The sequence below is a fragment of the Orbicella franksi genome, chromosome 8, assembly GCF_964199315.1.
Source record: "Orbicella franksi chromosome 8, jaOrbFran1.1, whole genome shotgun sequence".
Lineage (NCBI taxonomy): Eukaryota > Metazoa > Cnidaria > Anthozoa > Scleractinia > Merulinidae > Orbicella > Orbicella franksi.
The window spans coordinates 18,108,502-18,126,243 of record NC_138152.1 but is presented as its reverse complement, the minus strand read 5'-3'; the positions used below and the strand labels follow the sequence as shown (position 1 = coordinate 18,126,243).

Below are 17,742 nucleotides of genomic sequence, written 5' to 3'. Positions count from 1 at the left end.
AAATTTAACTGTTTGCTTAGCACTACCGTCGGAATGTAGTGCACATTTCAAAGCAGTCATTGATGATTCTTTTCTTATTGTAGACATCACATCACTTGATCAACACAAACTGTATTATTGCACCATCAGTGGTAGCCGTTGACAAATCTCCGATGACGTAATGGTCCTAATCTAGAACTTTCTTCGATATGAACCACATGATAATAACACTATTAACAACAGCTTTCTTTCTTTATAGACATGATTAAATTTGATTGGTGTTTTCCACGAGTAAAGGGCTCGCAAAGTAGTCTATGGCGTTCCATCCCCGCCAAAATTCAATGTTCCATTTTACGTTCTACTTTTCGGGGATGGAACGCCATAGTAGTCACACAAGTCATGTAATTTAATAATGAAACTCTATCCCGACCGATGTATCGATTTTGGTCACTCCAGTGGCTACAGATTGAAAACGTGACAGAAAACTGGCGTTACTTTCGATTCTCACCAAATTTGGACAGTGGGAAGATCTCATCATTAGCCAATTACAGGCCATTTTTCAGCTCTTTTCGTCACATCCTCCCCCCTCGGGAGAATTTTGTCAAGTTAGCTAATTTAGTATGCAAGCCACCGTAATGGCGGTCGCTGTCGGCGAAATGTTTATTTGCTCAAAATAGGGGCAAAGTCTTTCGGAGATGGAAGTCAGGACATTTGTAAGGATACAGAAAGTAATATGGGACCAGTTGGTCGCTTCTAAGGCTGAATTTACCCAGAAGTAAGCTGTACTTTCGTTTTCGTGCCGAAAGCCATGCGGTGAAATATTATCGGTTTGTTCTGCTGTCTTGTTCTGTTTTTTCTCTTGGTCATTTTTGTAGCCCGCCGAGGCCATTCTTTCGTCTAAATGAGTTGAAAAAAGTTCGAAAAAGATGTTACCATTCAAGTTTAAGCTCTCAGGCGATAATTCTGGAGTTTTTTGGCCGAAACGTCGGCTTCGTTATGTTCGTGTTTTTCGGTTGCTATGGGCGACCGTTGCTCCCTTTGTTAGGTCAAGTCTGGGGAGTGAGGTCACATAAAAAATCCTAATTAATTCTGGTTTTGTTCGATTTCGCTGAAATTTTAGCACGATAAAGCTGGATTGTTAAGGAATAGATTTACCTTCCGCCGATGTGTGGTAGCTATTAACGCTAAAGTGATATATCGCTTCGATGTCAGGGTTTTGAAGAGATTTTTTTGCAAAGTGTAGGTTCGGCGTGATTTTGTAATCTGAGATTTCTGTTGACCCTGAAGAAACAAGGTTTGGCGAGTAAACATTACAGATTGCGTAATTCAAAGTTGGCCGAGTGGAGATCTGCGTCTGGTCTCCGACAAAAAAAACAAGAAGATCTGTTCGATCTTATAACCGCGCTTTTAAAATTTAACTGTTTTCTTAGCACTACAGTCGCAACGCAGTGCTGTAGACATCACAGCACTTGATCAACACAAACTGTATTGTTGCAGCATCAGTCGTAACCGGTGTGAAATCTCCGATGAAGTAATAGTCTTAATCTGGAACTTTCTTCGGGATATGTATGGGCATGAAGATACGAACACTATTAACAACAGCTTTCTTTCTTAAAAGTCACGATTAAATTAAATTGTTTTTTCCCTTGAGTAAAGGGCTAGCAAAGAAGTCACACAAGTCACGTAATTGAAGAATTGCGTTATCCACGGCTATCTTTAGTACGGTGGTTATTTCCCTACCAATGACGTAATCCTTGCACGTTCTGACGAGTTCTTTACTTGCCTTGCAAATATTTAATTTTCCTTCCGATCTATGAACTCGCTGCGATGAAACAGCCAAAGAATTTACTTCATTTGCCTAAAACCACAAGAAATACTCACAAAATTACAAATAAATTAATGACCGTCGCTTCTGCCGAAATAAACTTGCAAGGTAAACACGATCGTATTTGTTACGTAGCGAAAGTGAAAGCTGCAACGTCAGCGCATTCCATGGCTGACGTAATACCTTTTTTCAGCGTATTTATTATTCCCTTTAAATCCAACGCTTTGATAAAACGAAAAGAAAATATATTTTACCCACAAAAAAGAAAACAATATCGGTAAAATTGTCCGTGTATTTATGTTTTAACTGGCGGAAAAACATCACACGTTGCGTGACTCAAAGTTTGGCCGAGCGGAGGTCTGCGTCTGGTCACCGACAAAAAAAAAAACAAGAAGATCTGTTGGATCTTATAACCGCGCGTTTAAAATTTAACTGTTTTCTTAGCACTACAGTCGCAACGCAGTGCATATTCCAAAGCAATCTTTGATGATTCATTGATTACTGTAGACATCACAGCACTTGATCAACACAAACTCTATTATCGCGCTATCAGTCGTAGCCGTTGTGACATCTCCGATGACGTAGTAGTCTTAATCTGGAACTTTCTTCGGGATATGTATGGGCATGAAGATACGAACACTACTACAAACCGCTTTCTTTCTTTAAAGTCACGATTAAATTTAATTGTTTTTTCCCTTGAGTTAAGGGTTAGCAAAGAAGACACACGAGTCACATAATTCAAGAATTGCGTTATCTACGGCTATCTTTAGTACGGTGGTTATTTCCCTACCAATGACGTAATCTTTGCACGTTCTGACACGTTCTTTGCTTGGCTTGCAAATATTTAATTTTCCTCCGATCTATGAACTGGCTGTGATGAAACAGTCAAAGGATTTACTTCATTTGCGTAAAACCACAAGAAATACTCACAAAATTACAAATAAATTAATGACCGTCGCTTCTGCCGAAATAAACTTGCAAAGTAAACACGATCGTATTTGTCACGTAGCGAAAGTGAAAGCTGCAACGTCAGCGCATTCCATGGCTGACGTAATACCTTTTTTCACCGTATTTATTATTCCCTTTAAATCCAACGCTTTGATAAAACGAAAAGAAAATATATTTTACCCACAAAAAAGAAAACAATATCGGTAAAATTGTCCGTGTATTTATGTTTTAACAGCTTCTGGCGGAAAAAAATCACATGTTGCGTGACTCAAAGTTTGGCCGAGCGGAGGTCTGCGTCTGGTCACCGACAAAAAAAAAAAAATAAACCACGGGTAAACCTAGAACCGCGCTCGGCCCATGGCCGCGCGGTTAACAAGAAGATCTTTTAGATCTTATAACTGCGCTTTTAAAATTTAACTGTTTACTTAGCACTACCGTCGGAATGTAGTGCACATTTCAAAGCAGTCATTGATGATTCTTTTCATAGTGAGCGACTGCTGGAAAGCGTATGTGAACCTAGATAAGTACGGATACATTCACAAAACTGTAAACCACTCTGTAGAGTTCGTTAGTCCTGAGGGTTATGACACAAATAAACAGGAAGGACACTGGAGGCAGATGAAAGTGAACCTTCCTACGCATGGAAGGAAGAAAGAACATTATTCGTCATATCTGGCCGAATTTATTTGGCGGTATGTTAACCGTGGAAAAGATTTGTTTATCGTATTTCTGAAGGATGTTGCACGTGTTTACAAATTAGAATAGTTGGACACGAAAGTTTGCTTTGAACTAGTATTTCTGACTAAACGATAAGTGTAATGGTAAAATTGTATTTCTGACAGAACGATCAGAGTAATCCTTTGTTTTATAACCGTTGAACTAGAATTTGTGACTAAAGGATAAGTGTAATGGTAAAATAGTATTTCCGACAGAACTATTAGAGTAGTGTTCTGTTTTTTAATCCGCGAAGTTCATATCCGCGTATCCGCGTATCCGCGTATCCGCGTATCCACTCCTATTGCTCATAGCTTCATCCCCAGGGTCTCTCTTCTTTCCATCCTCGTATCCGCGTATCCGCGTATCCAGTCAATTTTGGGGGTTAGCTTTGAAGTGGCAGGGTATTCTGCAGTTAAGCCCTGCTGTCTTGTTCTGTTTTTTCTCTTGGTCATTTTTGTAGCCCGCCGAGGCCATTCTTTCGTCTAAATGAGTTGAAAAAAGTTCGAAAAAGATGTTCCCATTCAAGTTTAAGCTCTCAGGCGATAATTCTGGAGTTTTTCGGCCGAAACGTCGGCTTTGTTATGTTCGTGTTTTTCGGTTGCTATGGGCGACCGTTGCTCCCTTTGTTAGGTCAAGTCTGGGGAGTGAGGTCACATAAAAAATCCTAATTAATTCTGGTTTTGTTCGATTTCGCTGAAATTTTAGCACGATAAAGCTGGATTGTTAAGGAATAGATTTACCTTCCGCCGATGTGTGGTAGCTATTAACGCTAAAGTGATATATCGCTTCGATGTCAGGGTTTTGAAGAGATTTTTTTGCAACGTGTAGGTTCGGCGTGATTTTGTAATCTGAGATTTCTGTTGACCCTGAAGAAACAAGGTTTGGCGAGTAAACATTACAGGTTGCGTAATTCAAAGTTGGCCGAGTGGAGATCTGCGTCTGGCCTCCGACAAAAAAAAATAAAAAAAATAAACCAAGGGTAGAACATGAACCGCGCTCGGCCCATGGCCGCGCGGTTAATAATAAACCACGGGTAAACCTAGAACCGCGCTCGGCCCATGGCCGCGCGGTTAAAAAAATAATAATAATAAACCAAGGGTAGAACATGAACCGCGCTCGGCCCATGGCCGCGCGGTTAATAATAAACCACGGGTAAACCTAGAACCGCGCTCGGCCCATGGCCGCGCGGTTAAAAAAATAATAATAATAAACCAAGGGTAGAACATGAACCGCGCTCGGCCCATGGCCGCGCGGTTAACTATTCGCACTATTCGGGACTATTTGCTATTCGCTATTCGGGTTTTCCAGACACCCACTGTTGTATCAATCCATACTCTTTATTTTGATCCTTTGATAGATTCCGAGATATGACAATGTTGTTTTAAGAGTTAATTCCGTGTTCCGATAGATATTTTCCGTAATACAGAGATAGATTAATGTCCAAGCTAGACTCCTTTCCGTTCTCTTCGATTCCTTTCCTGCACACGTTTTTCAAGTGTCAATCGCGAGACTCGACTCAGACCTCGCAGGTCAAACCAGCTCCAGTCCCTAACTTATTTACAACACCCACCCTTGCCGATGCTTGATAATTTTGGAGGTAGCTTTAGCCTCGTATGAGGAAATCTGGGCCTCTCTGGAGGAATATTGGGCCCCGATGTGGGATAATTGAGCCTCTTTGGGGCAGGTATTGAGCTCTAATGTTTCATAATTGCGCCTCTCGAGCGACCATTTTGGGATAATCTTGTAGTGATCGATAAACTATTTAAAAAATAGAGTGTTTCTGTCGAGGAACTATCGGCTGATAGTTGCTCCCGCGGAGATTTGATGCTCTTGAAACAAATATTTGCCTGAGAAGCGAAGTTTCGAGGGCAAATGTGCTAGTTTTAAGAACATCAAATTTCCAAGGAGCAACTATCAGACCGATAGTTAAGAGACATAAACACTCTATTGTCTTTATTGTTCATCACTAAATTGTCTTCCGCGGGCCAGTTCAAAAATTATATTGAATTATTTTCAACTTTTTTAGATGAAAGCCGTGAAAGCCAAATGTAAAATTTTAAAGAGAAATCAGACAAAAACCCACTTAATACAATTTCAACTGTGCACGGCCAAGTAGTATCAATCCGGGTATTTTCCTTGGACGGGCACCGAGGGCCGATATTGTCTCGCGGATGAACACTATCGCGTCACGTTATCAATTCAAACCAATAAGAATCGGAGAAAATTTAATGGTGAACTATAACGAATGATATGAAAGCTTTGTTGTACTTGATAGATTTAAATGATCGTAGTTCAAATGAGTCATCAATTACTGTGAACAGACTGAGTGCCAGAAAGCTTTTTAAACAATGGAAAATCAATCGACTTTCGAATTCTAGAGACAGGGAACCATCCAGAATTCCTGGTGGTGAGTGTTTTTTCCCCGATGTATGGCGATCCTACGTTTCATTCGAACATTGGAGCCCCCGGGGGGTACTCCCAGAAAAGTTGGGTGGGGTGTGCGGCCTGCTTCCCAAAACCCTTACCCTTACCCAAAATCTGTGATATTTCCTACCCTTTTTAAGACGACCAAATATTCGATACCCTATTAAATCAAACCCGTGTTTCAGACCTGTGTTGTACGTTCCCTAGTTCAGACCTATGTTAAATAACCGTTAACATAATTTGCAAAGGGCTTTTGTTAATTTTCTTTTTGATAATGATGAAAAAGTTGCTTTTTCTTAAAAACATACCCATATCAAGGCTAGAGTGCAAAAACCATACCCTATTTATGACCAAAATGGCCAAAACAGGCTAAAATCGATACCCTATTTGGGATGTGGACAAAACGTGGGGTAGGCCATGGCCTAGGCCATGGTGTAGGCCATGGCCTACTATGTGGCCTACCCTATGGCCTACCGGTGGTCAGATTTTTAAAAACATTAACAAAACATCAGTAAGAGTCGAATGAGTAAGATGGCATAAAATTATATCCCTCGTGGTTTCTTGTATCCCTCTAATAGGGGTATACGGAAAGTCACTAACACCAGCACTAACAGTCACTAACGCCGTTCATTACCTGTTTACACTAGCACTCCACAATATGTTACAAACTGGCAACCGGTATGGATCGTGGAGCAGCCATTTTGGATATTCTCAGCGACCACGTAATATCGGCCCTTCCCCGGGGGGGGGGGAATCCCATATGTAAATGACAGGGGTGCTTGCCATACCTTTTAGGGGTTAAAAACGCAGTTTTGGTACCTCTTAGGGGTTCTTTCTAAACTCTCCGACCAGCACATCCGTCTATTTTATATGAGAGTCCCACCCGGGCCTTTCCCCTCCCTCCTAGCCTGCCGTTATGGTTGATTGCTTGGCTGGGGAAGCTAGATGTCGAAGACAGCGAGAAATAGGATGTTTCAAGGCTGAGTGCTGTAAGGTTTCCATTGTTTCGTTCCCTCTGATGTTGAGAATCATGTTAGTGACTTTTTAGTATACCCCTATTAGAGGGATATCATTTTATGCTAGCTAACTCGTTCGACTCTTACTGATGTTTTGTTAATGTTGTTAAAATCTGACCACTGGTGGGCCATAGGGTAGGCCATGGTCTACACCATGGCCTACCCCACGTTTTGTCCACACCCCCTATTTATGACCAAAACGGCTGAAAAACCACACCCTTTGGGGCAGCTCATATAAGGGAATACCCCCATCCGGTATTTGAGCTCTAGAACATCCCACTAGGTTTATTGAAAGCAAAATGAGATTTCCAGAATAAATTTGTCACACCAAGGTACATGTACATGGTGTTATAATCTCATTATTCAAGCTCTCGCAGACAGAATCCAATCCACTTATTGCAGAAGTCAATGCTATTTAGGTCACATAAATAAATTACTCTATGTATCAACAGGGCCATTCAACTTTGTACCAATGCAATGTCAGCTGTCAGTAACACAGTTTTGGTGATGTCTAAAACTAGCTCTTCTCTATCAAAAAGAGAATGATTGGAGGAAAAAGTTACATATAACAAAGCAACAAGAAAAAGAATTATACAAACATTTAACCTACCTGCTTTCAGGAAAAAAAAAGCTAAAGTCATTATTTTATACAGTAATACCTAGTTACATGTATATCTAGCTACATACATGCATGTAGTTAGTTTTGTTTTATTATTTTTGCGGGTAATGTAAACTAAAGGCAGCTGTGGTCATGTGTTGATCAATTTCCTTGACCCTTGATTGACACTCGATCAACATCTCAGTTGACAGTTGGTCGAGAGTCAACTAATTTTGGATTGTTGCATATGAGTCCGTCGACACTCGGCGGACTTTCGACCGACTGTTGATCAAGTGTCAATAGAGTGTCGAACGAATATCAGCTGGGATGTCGATTGAGTGTCGATCAAGATTTTGATCGAGTGTCAATTACAGGTTGATTGAGGGTATCGATGGACACTCAACCAGATGCATTTAGTACACGTGATCTATTTTTTGTCTGTTTACTCTGTTAATAGTCTCTGGAGAAAACCAAAAACCAATTGAATTGTTAAACGATGCATTCAATATGTTTTGCTCTCTTTACTACTAGATATACAAAGTAAGGATATGACAACTTCTTTTAAAAAGATCTGACCAAGTTGTTTTGTAATTATTGCGGATCCAGGATTTTTCAAAAATGCATGCCCCTGAAATGTTGCAATTTAAGAATTAGAGAAGTAATCAAAACGGTTGACTACAGCAAAACAACTATGGAGGGCTTTAGTGTGGATGAATGGTGGGGAATGAAAACAAGGCTCGTTGTTTCACAGTAGAGTGCTGCTTTGTACCTCAAGGTTACTCACTGGTGTAACTGTTATCACTATTTTAGCTGATCACAATGAGGTACCTGTCCAGAGTGTTTGCCTTAACTCACTCACTTACTCGTCCCTGTAGTGCCGGGTGTAGCAAAAGTTACCTTTACTTCTTCCATAATACAAGTACTCTCGATCAACCCCAGAACTGTTGCTGATTTGTACCATTCTCGTTGTGTTGTTTACCATAAATCTTGTTTCCTCAGTTTATTAAAATATTAAAAAAATGTTTTTGTCTCATCAGGTTTGTTTACTGATTACTTTTCGTACACCATACATCATACACTGCTGATAGTTCTACACTTGATTCTGTTAACTGTTCCACTGGTGACACCCACATGTACTAATAGGCCATTTTTGATGTATCAAAATTCCAACTTGGAGGCTTGAGGAAATACAAGAAAAGAAATCACATTAAGGTTGAGGAATGAATAATTAATTTCTTTTGTTTTATTCCCCGAAGCCTCGTGGCCATGTTAGAATTTTAATAGGATGAAACTGGCCTATTAGAAAACCATTTTTTTTCTTTTTGTACAAATTCAAACATTCTCTAATAGCTTATTAGCATTCAAGAGTGCCTCTAATCACCAACATTCATAATCTAACCATTTGCACACATTCTTCACATAACTGCATATATAGGACAATTCTACTTTTTGTGTGCATACCTTTCAAGCAGTAGTCACATGCGCCTATATGGCGCCTATTTTTTTGTTTTTGTCCGCAAGTTTGTCGGGCATTTACCCGCAGAGGCTTACTGGGGTCGCACGTTTGCGACATAAAAGATATATGATACCATTCTGATAACATTATATTATCGGCCCAAAGCTGAAAAGGACTTTCTCATCGTTCAAGCATCATCATCAGCTAGCCTTTTTCTTTTTAGACGTTTTCTCTCCCGGGGATGCTTCTTTTGTGAGACTGAAGGCTGCTTTAGACTGGGAGGTGACGACAAAGCTGCTTGTGGCTGTGCGTTTTGCTGCTGAAAACAAATCAGCTGTGAGTCATTTCCACTATGCTATGAAAACTGAAAACGTTGAAATTCGTACGGATTAAAGTAGTTGGCCATACTGAAGAGTTACAACTGATAACGTTGTGACAATTGGGAAAATGTTGAAGCAAGAGCTATGTACACACGATGCGTGCTTGTGTTGTGAAATCTAATTTGTAGAATTTCAGATTTGATTGACATTGCACCAAAAGAAAACTAAAATGTTTTTCTAAGGCCATTAGGCAAGATGTAACCTGCTTCGTGGTAGGATATTGGTCTCTACCTCAAGGTGTCGCGGACAGTTATGACCTATCGTCTGTGCGACTTGCTTGTCGATCTAAAGTTGTATGTATGGACGATATGTTCTTATTACGAGTTTGTCCTTGACCACAAATTTATCCTATACTGGATAAAACACAATCCGCACTCAAAATTTTTGTTTAAATGCTGAAATTAAAGGCTCTCTGCGGATCCTACAAACTGCAAACGACGGCCGCAAAGGACAAGTTTCTCACTCTCCGAAACCAAAGACGGCGAATTTTTGGTCTTATTTACTAGCTCCCAGAGTGCATTTCGCTTCCACCGAGGGGTAAATCGTGCGTGACATAAGCGCAGCGCGAATTCACTATCCAAAGGAATGCTGCGCACCAGCATTAAGCGATGACTACGTCATGGTTAAAAAACCCATTCTTTGTATACGTTCTGGATCAAACCAATACATACAAATTAAGAGGCTGTCTCTGTAAGAACCGACCACTGATTTTACTTCGAAAATTCAATTTTTCTCATAAGCTGGGATTTCGAAGCCCTTACTTAGTCAATCACTAAAATGAGTTTGATTCCATTAAAAATTCCAATTGAAGTTTTCTAGGATTGATTGAAGTTCGGTCCGCTCGACACAAGTTTCATGCCCGCCGAAACTGGAAAAATAGCACATATTGCCGGCGCTCTAAAAAAAATAATATTCGCTCAAAAGTCCCAATTCTTTTTTTCAACTATAGATATATCATAGCAGTTTGTTTAGCCATGTTGCAATTATAATTCAGTGTTGTTCCTTCAACGGTTAGAAGATTTCTACCCGTTAAATCGAGTTTTGAACCAAACGCGAAAATAGCTCTACTTTGAAGGCACGTTTTAAAAATGTGGCACCTGTTTGAAACTCCTGAACTACATGAATAGAAAGTATAAATGTCCCTTAATTTAAAACAATTAAATTTGTCTGCCCACTAGGTTTTCAAAACTAGCGACCGTTTAAAGTTTAGGAAATTTTGAAAATATTCCAGTGAGTAACTAACCCACTCGCCTTCGTAAAGTGCTCCGATAAATTCCCGTAAATCTCTTACCTGGCTTCAAGATTAAATTTTTTTGTCCTTTGTAGCGATCCTTGAAACCTAGGTAGCATTAAGACTGCCAGCTTTTCCTTCCAACTGTAGGTTTGTATACAAAGTAGATTTATACGTTCCTCATCTGTGTCGAGCGTGACCGTCACATACTTCGATGTTCTTGGTATTACTGACCATTGTTTTCCTCGAAGCCGGTTTAACCATGTAGACTCCTCTTGAAAGGTTTGTAGAAGAGTGCTTCTACAAACCTTTCAAGGAGTCTACATGATTAAACCGGCTTCGAGGAAAACAATGGTCAGTAATACCAAGAACATCGAAGTATGTGACGGTCACGCTCGACACAGATGAGGAACGTATAAGTCTACTTTACATGGATCGTTTTCACGTGACGTCATCACTTTGTAAAATCCAAAACTAAAGAGCCACCAAAGTTTTCATCCTAATCAGGCATAAGAGGCGGTTTATTTATACCCGTTTACAATTTTGCAGCTCAATAGCGTGCTTCGTTTGGAATCCAGAGCATTTTGAATTTCAGGGTTATGGAGGTGCGTGACACAAGGCTACGATCGAGTTTGTCGAAAAATATACACTTATCTCATGATTTTGAGCGTTTTTAGAAGTTAGAGCATTAGCAAAAGTGCTTATGTAAATGCTTGTTTGATCACTACTGATAATCAGTCGCCTAGATAGCCAAAGTAAGTTCCAGATGTTTACACTATTTTCCGGCCGCCATATTGGTGTACCACGGAGGTACACCAACATGGCGTTTTCATACTGGGCTCTGTAAATATCTGCGAAACATTTCGACGAATATCTGAAGTTTGGGGAAACCCACAGGCCTAAAACTTGGAGAAGTGTCTTATTTAGTTATCTTCTATAACATCATAATTTCTTAGCTTTTTCCACTGGATGGTTCCTGATTAATTTTTTTATTGCGTGACAGTGAAAACGATCTATACAAACCTACAGTTGGAAGGAAAAGCTGGCAGTTTTAATGCTACCTAGGTTTGAAGGATCGCTACGAAGGACCAAAAATTTAATCTTGAAGCCAGGTAAGAGATTTACGGTAATTTATCGGAGCACTTTACGAAGGCGTGTGTGTTAGTTACTCACTGGAATATTTTCAAAATTTCCTAAACTTTAAACGGTCGCTAGTTTTGAAAACCTAGTGGGCAGACAAATTTTATTGTTTTAAATTAAGGGCCATTTATACTTTCTATTCATGTAGTTCAGGAGTTTCGAACAGGTGCCACATTTTTAAAACGTGCCTTCAAAGTAGAGCTATTTTCGCGTTTGGTTCAAAACTCGATTTAACGGGTAGAAATCTTCTTTTAACCGTTGAAGGAACAACACTGGATTATAATTGCAACATGGCTAAACAAACTGCTATGATATATCTATAGTTGAAAAAAAGAATTGGGACTTTTGAGCGAATATTATTTTTTTTAGAGCGCCGGCAATATGTGCTATTTTTCCGGTTCCGGCGGGCATGAAACTTGTGTCGAGCGGACCGAACTTCAATCAATCCTAGAAAACTTCAATTGGAATTTTTAATGAAATCAAACTCATTTTAGTGATTGACTAGGTAAGGGCTTCGAAATCCCAGCTTATGAGAAAAATCGAATTTTCGAAGTAAAATCAGTGGTCGGTTCTTACAGAGACAGCCTCTTAAAGGTCAATTTACTGACGCATTTTGAGTGATCCTTACTAATGATCTATTGGAAAAGAAACGTATAGATGACGTCAACAACATGAGCGTTCACGCAAAAAGCATCCGCCAATTTTGTTTAAACAGTTGTCGAAGTAGCTGCCGTAGGGTAGTCAGGAAAGGTTCGAGTTTAAGCAGCTTAACGGGTAGACGCGTTTCTGAATGATTTGTAAAACGTTCTAACTACATATTTTCCAAAAAACTATATTCACTTGAGAACAGTCTAGTGTAAACATAACAGCGAACAAAAGAAGCATACAAGACTAATAATCAAATCACACAGATTGAAATTTTATTTCCTATTTCCTTTGTCCATTCTACAGTCTAGTGTAAGAAGGGCACTCAATGTTCTTCTACAGCTGTCCACAATCTGCAATCACCACAGGCTTACTGGTCTTGCCCGAGCCAGAGCCAACACCCTCCATTTTCTTAACAACATCATCATACCCCTCCACTACTGATCCAAACACTACATGCTTTCCGTCCAGATGGTCAGTTTTGCCGGTGCAAATAAAGAACTGTGATCCATTTGTGTTCGGGCCAGCATTGGCCATGGACAAAATTCCTAAAATGAAGAGCAAATAAACCACAATAAATCCAAGTCTTTTGTAAATAAGAAGCCGAGAATCCACTTGCTGTATCTTTTCGTAACATCTAAGGTACGTAATACACCTGACGTTCTCCATGCGACCACATTTTAAACTCGTGGATACGCGAAGCGTAGAAACGTGTTTGTTACGGGGACTCCGATATGCAAATGTGTCGCTCGCTCGCCCACCCAAAATTCTCGATCGTGATTGGTTCTCCGCGCGCCTATTTGTCACGTACTCGGCGCGCGATAACGTGGGTGTCCAATAACAGATATTCAACTTTAACTTTTTGTAATATGATACCTATAATTGGACACAACGTGATTTTCACGCCAATTACGCGTGCTTTACTGGCTTCCTTCGCAATGTTTCCTACAGTTTTCAAACCTTATTAAAAGCGCTACAGACGTTTTCGCTCAAAAGAAACTTTTAATTCCAAATTTGTTATAGATACGATTAACTAGTAATTGGACCTCGTGTCGTACAATTCAGGGAGTAATCGCGCTCGTATTTTCGAATCGCCCTCGCGCTTCGCGCTCGTCCGATTCTGAAATTACTCACGCGATTACTCCCTGAATTGTACTCTACTCGGTCCAATGACTATTGCAAAGCATGCATCTTTACACGACCATTAATAGGCCACGTTCGATATATCAAAATTCTCACATGGCTCCGAGGCTTTCAGGACAAACTTCTATATTTGGTGTTGTTTTCTTTGTATCCAAGTCTCTTTTGGGAATTGAGGGACAAAACAAACTTAGAAAATTTACAATTTTGACCCCAAAGCCTCAGAGCCATGTTAGAATATTGATATATCGAATGTGGTCTATTGCTGCGGAGCGAGCGAGCAGAAACATAATCAGGATATAAGATGAATATTATAGAAGGGGGTGCAAATCCTCGAATTCATCACTTTTTACCAGAATGCATTTCATTTAACCAGAGTACACTGCGCCACTTTTTACCAGAGTGCATTGCTCTTATTTACCTGAAAAACGACACGAAGGAGATTGTGCTTGACTTTCACAACTCTTGCTTTTATTCTTAATGCAGTATGCGAAAGTTTGTAAATCTTGACCAATAATTGTAACATCTTTATTTTAAACTTAGGATGTCATTTCTTAGCAGTCTCGCCTCCTTGGTCAAATATTTAAGAGAAATGATCATCATTACTAAAGCTTGTAGAATAATTAAAACAAATGAAAACTGTAGAACACGCTAACTTCATGTGCTGCGATCTTTTCATTCAAACATGAATTTAAGCTTTAGCATTTTCACACATCGCAAAGACGTGTCCTCAACACAGTCGACATTCTAGAGACATTTAATGCGTACCAGTACACAATATATGTTAGATTTCTACTCCTACAATTTCCACATCTTTTGATTTCCACGATCTGGTTAAGGGGAGGTTGATTTGTATCGTTTTATGTCTAAACATAGTTCAGATCACTATGCGATTTTTTTGTCACGATCCCTTGTCACACCTCGCCATAGATGCGTCATCATGCGGGAAGTTGATGCAAGGACAGGTTCACCACGATTTGAACGGGCAGGTAGATGAATCACTTCGTAAAATACAGTTGAAGCTCTCCTTGCTACCAACCAGCTCTAGTTACGACCACCTTTGTGAAACCCCGTTTGAACTGTGACTTAAATTTTGTAATGAAAAGCTCTCATAACAACCGCTCACCTAAGCAACCGCGACCACTTTTGGCATCATCCAAGCGAACTTTTCCTTTGTTTCTAAGCTCTTGGAAGTGAATACTCAGTCTTTTACATACCAGGGCTCGAAATTAACAAAATCCTTAAGTTGCCATTTTGCGACTAAGTGGTAAAAAATAGTCGCTACATGTAGAGTTTTAGTCGCAAAATCAAATAGAAGATACACAATCCATTGACATACATGACGTCCTCAATGCTCAAGGGTTTGCAATGCATTATAGGGCGATTTCGAACAGGGGTAGCCACTTTGAAGTTTTCTCGAGAGAGTCGTTTACTTTAGAGTGCCTTATGATAATCATACAAGGCGATACAGTTGGCGATCAAAGAATCGTGGGTTTCTTTTATTATATCTATTCGAATAAATTGTCTTTCATCCACAAGTAATGTTCTTTTTCCTTTGAGATTACTGCTAGCCCTTTTAATTTGTGTCAGTCAAGGCAAAACGTAGTCGCGACTACTCTCATTTTTCTAAGCGCAAATAAGTAAAGTTAAGTCGCAAATGCGATTGTAGTATTGGTCGCAATTTCGAGCCTTGCATACAAATACTTAAATGAAACTGCACACTGCGTTAATGGTTATCTTGGTCTAAAAAGTTGAACGTATAAGTTTAGCAGTATCAATATCATACATTTTTTAATGAGTTTCTGAAGTTATCATAAGTGACGACCCTCTATTGTTTTACCATGCGGTCGCTTGAGGGAGCTCAAGGGAGCGACCACTTTTCAATTTCTGAGATAGTTGCTTACGGCATGAGCTTGACTGTATGTCACTATCAACAGAATATGAAGCATTACTATCTTTTAGGTACCCTAGTATTAGGTCTTTCGCTAAATTGAAGTGGAGTCGACTTGGAATGCTCGAATTAGTACTATGGGAACTTGAAGGCTGAATTTCATGAGCGTTTGAATCGTCCACGCATTAAAAATGGCCAGGAGATGAGCATTTGTTTGCTGGAAAGTGACCTGCTTTCTTTTATTTATGCTGACTGAAAACAATACTACTGAACATTTGTGTATGAAGTAAAATGTTATTATTTTTTTTTTTTGGTAAACTATATCACTCATACTGTTCTAGTAACTTAGGCATCTTACCATGAATATGATCCAAACAATCAATTAAGTTAACTAAACCAACACATTCTGTTTAACTTATTCTATCACATGATATTCTTTACATAGTACTCTCACGAGAGCATTTACAGCAGAGCAGTTTATCATATCTCGTTAGAAAGGACGCAAAAAGTACTTTCTGGAAAAAAATAGGTTACCTTCATGGAAACTAATATTTCTTTTACAAAAATTTCACTCTATAGAACTTTATAGGGGAAAAAAGGTTAAAAAATTATAGCGAAACAAAAAATTAAGTCAAACTACTCTGTTCCAATTTGATGCTGAAACAAACCATTTGTCTTGATATACGAGCAAACGTATCTTGAAAGCAGAAATCCATCTTCAGGATTTTTGAAATTGTTTTCAATTTGTCCTAAATGAGAATCTCTGCCATTTCAAAGCAAATTATTTGATTGCGCTAAAATCGTCATGCAGGCCATATTGTAATTGGAGTGTACTTTTGACCTTGAAAAGCTACTCGAAGATAACGAAACATGAACTTGTGGTTACAAGAGCCTCGAAATGCTGCTAGAAGATGGCGAAACGCGAACTCGTGGTTGCAAGAACCTTGAAATCAAGAATTTCATGTACCCGACACCACCTTGGCTCGATTTCCAGCCGTTTTGTGAGCACGCGTTCCTTGCCCCACATGACCCAAGACCACCGTGCGCGCCTAGTTTCATCAAATCGAGAACGCTTCGCATATTTCCAACACATTTCTTACTTTTTTTGAAATTCCTTGTATGTATACACGTGGGGAATATTAGGGTGCCTTCTCAGGTTTTGGCCTCTGGGCCAAAACCCTGTGGGGGCAATAATAATGTAATTTCATTTTTATAATTTAGTAACATCTAAACCCGAGTCCTGTCGGAACATGTGTTTCTTGGGACGCATGTCAGCCTTGCAGTAGTCTTTGACTTTTTATCGTTTTACTTTTAGGGTTTGGCTGGTTAGATCTCCTGTGAGATCCAATGTTCAATCAAGCAGGATCTTCGTTCACAGCTTTGGAGTTTATAACCCTTAAGTAATGATCTAGATAAGAACTGTAGCATTTTCTATTGTTCTGCGGCAATACACTTTCCCCACATTGAAGCGCTTGTGTTTTCATACGAAGAATGTGTCAACCGATGGAAAGCAGGTTTATGATATGATGCATTTAAACTCTATTTTGAAAGATAGTTTCCTGTGTTAAAACATTCAACCAATCACAACAGTCGTAAACAAAGACAATAGAAGCTTCCAATTTTCCAATGTTCCCCTCATAGGATTACTGTGGTATTTAGACTCAGAAGAGGTTTTGTTGAAAGATGATAGTTGATCAATTACGGATAAATATATATACACTCAGCTACCTGAAGTTTTAGTAGAGTTTGTTGATTGAGCCAATCAGAAGTATGATACAACAATACAGCAAAGTTGCGCAACAGTTAGTACCTTTTTGCATTCCTAGCCAATGGTGCTATCCTTCTTATATGGACCGTTACTTAAGTTTTTAATGTTGAGTTGTCCACGTTCAACCGACATTGAGTTAAGTCTTGTTTATTTTAGTGCAATGATTTGAACTCTGAGTGGGACATGAAATGCACATAAACTTGGAAAGAAATTCCCAAATACTAGTGATTTTGATAAGGTTAAACGATTTCCACCCTGACTTTTGTTTACACTTTTGCTTCCTGATTGAAAAGATAAACTAGTGAGACAATCTCAGATTGTGCAGAGTGTAATGAATAGCCCTGACGCAGTACTCATAACACAATTCCTGTATCAGTTTGTATTGACCTTGTTAGTCGGCTAGGGATTTTGATGAGACAATCTTAGCAGTGTGTGTGTGTTTGATGTGTGTATATTCATTCACAGGCCAAGAAAAACCTACAACTAATTACCGCTTGTCAAGACAGCTCTTGAATTTTACTGTAGTGTTTTGCGTTGATTTTTGCCCATTTTATATTAAATTATAATACATTTACGTAGCGAAC

General features: G+C 39.4%; 2 protein-coding genes across 3 annotated transcripts in view; one reads left to right on the top strand and one right to left on the bottom strand.

The window, feature by feature from the left end:
• The first annotated feature begins 2,145 nt into the window (after positions 1-2,145).
• The window catches only part of LOC145495242 (uncharacterized), an 83,830-nt gene continuing 68,233 nt past the window's right edge, over positions 2,146-17,742 (top strand). The window contains exon 1 of one of the 2 annotated variants that reach the window (XM_081474841.1): positions 2,146-4,484. The gene's annotated coding sequence lies outside the window, so the exon portion shown is untranslated. Of the gene's footprint in view, positions 4,723-17,742 lie in introns of both variants that reach the window. The other variant, XM_081474840.1, reaches the window with a different exon arrangement.
• The window catches only part of LOC145495235 (peptidyl-prolyl cis-trans isomerase-like), a 38,184-nt gene continuing 33,051 nt past the window's right edge, over positions 12,610-17,742 (bottom strand). The window contains exon 5 of the mRNA XM_081474831.1: positions 12,610-12,907. Within this exon, the coding sequence (XP_081330957.1) occupies positions 12,696-12,907 (212 nt within the window). The 3' untranslated portion in view covers positions 12,610-12,695. The remainder of the gene's footprint in view (positions 12,908-17,742) is intronic.